The sequence below is a fragment of the Xenopus laevis genome, chromosome 6L (genome assembly GCF_017654675.1).
Source record: "Xenopus laevis strain J_2021 chromosome 6L, Xenopus_laevis_v10.1, whole genome shotgun sequence".
Taxonomy (NCBI): Eukaryota; Metazoa; Chordata; class Amphibia; order Anura; family Pipidae; genus Xenopus; species Xenopus laevis.
The window spans coordinates 77,358,556-77,365,180 of NC_054381.1; the positions used below are offsets into that span (position 1 = coordinate 77,358,556).

General features: G+C 41.8%; 1 protein-coding gene across 1 annotated transcript; it reads right to left on the minus strand.

The window, feature by feature from the left end:
- Positions 1 to 4,411: 4,411 nt before the first annotated feature.
- LOC121394462 (uncharacterized protein F54H12.2-like) lies at positions 4,412 to 5,719 on the minus strand. The gene has a single exon (XM_041565617.1). The coding sequence runs from the start codon at positions 5,717 to 5,719 to the stop codon at positions 4,412 to 4,414; it is 1,308 nt and encodes a 435-aa protein (XP_041421551.1).
- Between the last annotated feature and the right edge of the window lie 906 nt (positions 5,720 to 6,625).

A 6,625-nucleotide genomic window follows, 5' to 3' on the forward strand; every position in this document is an offset into this window, starting at 1 on the left:
CAACAAATGCTGGAAACACAGGTGCTATCCAACTTTTCTGAACTGAAGCAGCCATTGCATTCTTACCTGAGTGCACAAGTCCATGAGTTAGATCATAGCCATCATAGCATACACTGTTTTTGATAGACAGTATAATACACCATTTTTCCATAGATCCATGTCATCCTTGGAGTCTCCCAGCTTCGACCACTTTCCCTTTTACATCTCAGGGGCCTAGTCCTGTATTGTAGCCAGGATATCCATGTCCAACAGCCCTTTGTGGTCTTTCTGGATGTAACTTACTGTCATTATAGGCAAGAGGGCAGCTGACTTGGCTCTCTCATCAGCTTTTGCATTTCCTTTAGCTTCTGGAATCTGAAGCTGAAGCTTTGTGTGCGCTTGTACTTTAAGAATGGCTACCTCAGTTGGAAGCTGTAATGCTAACAATAGCTGTTTTACCAAATTTGTATTTGTAGTCTTATTTGGATTACCTGATGATGTCATAACATTTCTGGCCCTCCAAATCAGAAGATAGTCGAGACAAATACCAATACAGTACCTGCTATCAGAAAAGATGTTTGCCCTTTGACCTTCCGCTAGTATGCATGCTGTGATGAGTGCTTGTAGCTCAGCTTCTTGAGCTGACATATGTGGAGGTAGATTTTGCTGAACTAAAACATCAGACAAATGTTACATCAGCATATGATATTTAGCATCCTCAGTAGAGTAGCGAGAACCATCAAAAAACAATTCACAATAAGGATTTAATAAAGGTTAACCTTTTACATTATCAAACCCATGTACCTCACTTTGTCAGGGTGTGTGAAGCATTTGATGTATCCCAATGTCTTTACAGATTTGTTGAATCTATCTGCAATATCTGAAATGGGTACATTGATTGTACATATTTGGCTACGATAGATGAGAACCCGGGGCAAACCACACTCTTGATACTGCATCACACCTCCCCCTTTTTGAAATGTGGGTGAGACCATGTGAGGCAGCAACCAAATATGGTAGCAGAGCACAGGGTGCGACAGGGCAATCTCCTAAGCGCAAAAAATAAACATCACCTTCTGGAGTTTTGCAATCTGCTTTGGTAGTCACATTAGGCACTACCGGATGGGATGCAATAACAACTTTGTTAACTGCTGTGAGATCCTGAACAAAACGCCACTCATTCTTGCCGGGCTTTTTAATTGGCAAGATGGGCTGATCTTGTGAATTAACACTCCCCTGTCAAGTAACCCTTGAATGACTGGGCGAATCCCCTCTCCTTGCACCCTGGACAGTGGGTGCTATGGGATTTTGGGCAGGGGGGCCGTGGGTCTACTTGTTTGGACACAGGTGGGATGGATGACATCAACTAGACATCCGTTGGTGATAAAGTCCACAAACCACTTAGGACACATTGTAATTCAGGAGGTACGGAAGGTTCCTCCTTAGACATTTCTTTGAGTGACAAAAGATTTGCTGTATCTTGGGCATTAGTCATCTCAGACACTTACTGGGGTGGGACAGACACACACACTCAATCTGGAATGCAGTATATGGTACACCCTAGTTTACAAAGGATGTCCCTACCTATGAAACTGTCAGGGATGGGGCACTGATAAGAAAGGGAGCTTGTGTAGATACGGGACCCCTACTTGGGCTGAGTCAGCAGGGTTAGTGTCCCAATTCATTTTAGCTAGCAGATGTTGGTAATCTGCTGGACCAGACACATGTATGATTACAACTAACATATCAGTCCAATTAGGGTTATGGGCATTATGGATAAACAAGAGTTCCTGTCCAAATTTGTGTGGATTAGTACGGGGCTGTGGAACGTCTTGAAAAATCCTTCTAAGATTTGGTGCTGTCCATGGAATGAGCTTTCTGTCTGTGTTAATGAGACGTGCTGCAGGGACGCCCGCCACCCCCCCTTTTTCTCTACGGGCGGGGTAGAGCTTGGCTGCGGGGCTGAGAACTGCCTGTATCAGCGCTGCTGTTTTCAGCACTGAAAGATGAATTGTCTCTACTCACTATTCTCTATTTTCTAATTTAACCCTTCTACTAGCAGCTTTTCTTGTTCGTCTCTTTGCTTTCTAATTTCCTCTGATTTTACGGCACTTTCCTGACCTTCTATGTCACTTACCTAACCTTCTTCTATGTCACTTTCTTGAATTTCTTCTATGTCACTTACCTAACCTTCTTCTATGTCACTTTCTGATTCTTGCTCTCCTTTGCTCTTATTACAGGAAACATTCCTCGTTACAACCACTCAACTCTTGTAGGGCTAGAGCTTCTAATACATCACTTTAACTTTCCCATTTGATTCGATTATTCTTCGTTCAGACCAAAATTCTTTGTGTAAACATTTAGCAACTTTGAACCATGCTTCAGCGGTCTCTACAAAACCTGTATCATTATGATGTATACAGAGACAGAGTTGTTTCAGCGTCCTATCGACGTCCGGATACCACACACATTAATCATCTAATTCTACTCTCTCGGAAAGAGAATATCACAAAACATAAAACACAAACCCGGGTAATAGATAGCTCTATACAGGTTCAATAAAGAGCTGCAGGCAAGAAAATACCTGTTGTTGCTGGCTGCCAGGAGTCGATTTAGACAACAGGTATGAACAATAATAGCAGGTTTGACACGAGTAAGAAACTATAAAAATAGGTCTTTCCGTGTCCCGGAGGTGATCAGTCTCCGTCCCATCCTCTATTGGTCGACCTGTGTCCTTTGTGTCGGCTGATGAGCAGTCAGAACCTGCAGCCTCACTTTGGGCATTAAAACTGATAAGGACACAAGGATATCTATTCCCGTCCTAATTAGATTATGGGTGTACACCAGAAGAACCACACTGACACAAGATGTTCAGTATAGAAAAAACTTCTCCCCATCCTGCTATTTTATCTACCTATGGGTCTACATAAAATCCCCCTTTGGGGCTACACCTATACACATATTGTTTACACATTTCTCCGTAGACCTTTAAAACCTTTTCTTCCCATGATGGGAAAATTTCACAGAATTACAGTATAAATAGGTTGAAATGAATCAGGAGCTAGATAAAGCTGTCTTGAGATCAGAGGTATGAACAATATCTTGCAAAATATTTAGGATGCAATTAATGACAAAAACACAAAAACACTTACCGGTATAACACGCTGTTTGCTTGCACCAAGTAAGTAGTGAGTTTCTTAGTGACAAAAGAAGAGAGGGCAAATAGAAATACTAAAATTAAATGTATGTAGTGTTACATGCAACTTTCAGAGTTCCTAAGGAAGACTGCTTATTTGAAAGAATACTATAGAAGTGGTTATTACAACTTATATCCTAGATTTCAGAAATAATAAAAAAAATACAGCCTGTCTCTGGATGGCAGAGCTCATGTACACTAATAGTGATTTATAGAGAACGTGTGGTTTCCAAACTCAAATACTACTGCTGAGCACAAGCAAGACGTCAAAAAGAAACAGAGGAAAGCGATCGCAATAAATCAAGACAATTTACGGGCTGTCTTGGGAGCAAGGGTCCTTAATATAGCGATCGTTTTACATGTAATTATACACAACAAAAATATGCCTTAAATACCTTAGTAGTATAACGTATATACCTTTCGTCAAACTTAATTTGACAGGTCGACACGCCCCTTTCCCCGCCCATAACCCCTCCCACCCCTCCCACAACCCCGCCCATAACCCCTCCCACCCCTCCCACAACCCCTGCCCATTCAACCTTCCCACACCACGCCTAAAGTACGCCCCTTTCTAATATCAAACAGCCTCAATTTCTAGCTTATCCCTTTGTGAAGCCGAGATACATCCTTATAGTGAAAAAAAAAAAAAAATTGCAATCATATTGGTTTTAATCAAAATATTTTTATTAGTGGTTCAACGCAACGGATTTGTAACATCGCAGTATGACATGCAGGTTTGTGTGTAATTACAACAACGTATACGTAATCTCAGCAGCCTCTTAGTTACAAAGTCACGTACAAAGCGGTCGTTTTTTCTAAAGTCATTTGTAAATCTTTTTAATACATTTTCAAAAGAAAGGCCTTTAGCAATACAATGTAAGATATAGATACAGTAATGACCGCAGACCGAACTAATTGCGTCCTGTATCTGCCTGTTTTGATACCTTATAAGCGTAGAATTTTTAGACAAAAATTTCATAAATTCACCGGGAAATAGTTCATTCGCCGGTGATAATCCATAGCTATCAAAAAAAATTGACACGTCATTTGCGCATAATATAATTAAAACCCAGTGCTTCCCCCGCTGCTGTGATTTGTCCGTATTTACAATATAGGCCGCCGGTCTGTCTATAATTGCATTTCTCGGTAATAAATCACAAGGAAATACGCCTTTAAATATGCGTCGTGAATGAAAGTCCGCTTTGATAACGTTGGTAATTTCATAGTTATTCATTGTTACTGAAAATCATATAAAACCTCCCTTCTATTATTAATTTCAATAATGTTCTCATGAACGGCGTAAACAATCATGTTAATAGTGTTTAACACCGGTTCAGCAAATCTAATTTCGGCTCTGAGGTTTCCAGTTTTTACTAGAGAGAAATGTCCGCCAGGTTCTTGATCCGGTGACAAATCAAAAGCGAACAAGGTGTAACCGTTCAAAAATTCAGACCGATCCACGGATAAAGCGTTGTCAGCCTTTTGTTTACCCGAAATATGCACGAGTGACATATATTCCCGAACAGCTGATTCGCCTTGAAAATTGGGTTGAAAAGGCTTTGCGGGTATTTGTTGACCGTCCAAATATAAAGCTGCGTAATTCACATTATAGTGATTGAAGCACAAAGGGTTTTTTTGATAATTCCCCGAAAACGCGTCGTTGTCCACAAACGCTAGTATTACCGTTTTTGGAATGTTTCCGAGAAAGAGGTTTTCATGGTTGGATATGCGGGTGCCCGCCGGTATACTGTACACTTTAAGCGACGCTCGATCGATCGAATACTTAGCGTTAGCGGTTAACAGGGCACGACTGTGGCCGATTCTCACAGCTGGAGATACTTGAACTCTTTTGACAAACAGCGATGCGTGCTGTATCTGGACTTTAAAATGACCCGCCTCGGCGGACATAATACAGAAAGAGTCTTTATTTCTGGTCAACTTTATCTTTAGATCTAGCCCGTTCAGTATTAGCTTAGGTTGATTAAATATATCACCGTAAATGGGCCCCATTAATTCCACACTTCTGGAGCGTGCGGTATACTGCGAGCGCTTGTTGAAACCAGCGTTTCGACCGTCGAGAGCCCGGTCATCATGATGACCGGCTGTGTCTTTATAGAATAAACCGGCCGTAAATTGTGCCGCCAAAGTTTGTGAATTATAATTTATTAGGGATTCAATATAGGCTCTATACGTATACAGGTTGTCACTTCGGGAAATCAACGTGTCGCCCAGCGTTATGTCCAATTGGTTAAAAAGGCTAGCAATAGGGTAGTTAATAAGTGTAACGCGGGATCCGTCAGGTATGGGTGTGTTATCCGGGTTAACGATTCGGCAAACGACGTGTAACAGAGTGTTATTGAGGTCATAATAATATTCACCGCTGCCAGAGATGAAGAACTCCAAAGGAGCGTTATCGGCAAGGGCAGCGATTGGTTGTACCTCCACATAAAGCGATTTTTCTATGCTTGTCTGCGTAGGTGGTATTTGAAATATATCCAACTCTGATTTTGCGTACTCAACGGAGGTGTCATGCACAAAAGCCATAGCTCATGATTAGAAGATGTCGTCTGGTGAACGACTTCTTGTTTTCTGGCGACGACGTCTCTTAGGCGCGGGCACTTTATTCATAAAAGGGGGTAGGATTATGCCGTCGTGGGTTCGTTTTCTTTTACGCCTTTTTTACGAATTTGCACCACACCAGAACCCTCCTGACCATGATTGGATCTATTTATGCGATCCATAACGGCGGTTGATGTCGTAGCTATGACATCTTTAGCGATGTTTCTAGCCGCTGTTTTTACATGAGGCTTTACTAGTTCCACGCCTTTCTTGAATAGAGGAACGACTCGCCGGAATAGACCACGAAACAGACCAGCGAGCCCAGAACCGTGCATGAATTCTGCGCCTTGAAAACCGTCCAAGCCATGACCCGCTTGTGTTATGTAATAATGTGTATACGCATCCGGGTCTCCGTACACTCTCTGGGACAGCATTTTTAATGCGTCGTCCCTGATCGCGGTCTAAAGTGTAATCGTGCGATAGTTTTCCCGTATTTGAATTTAACAGGCTTGGCCTGGTCCGTGAGTATCGTTATTGTAATGTTATCAAAGTGTTGTTTGCAGAGCGGTATATAGTCCGGTCTGTTATACTTCTGCGTGACTATATCACCGTTTTTGCCGCTTATCTCAACAGTTCTTAAAAGCTGTACGTAGCTATCACCAACAAGTTGGTGTTGGATTATATCAGTATAAACAAACATTGTATAGAACCCTGCTTTGATATCCGGATTAATTTTTTTCTTTATAAGTAAAGTCTCATTCTCTACAGCATCAACAGACGTTAAATCAACGTTGAAACCCTCTAAAAACGGCGAGCCAGACTCGTCGTATCGCATAATGTATTGCAACGGGCTGCCGACAATCTTGTTTGACCAATCGCTTTTGTTTGGCC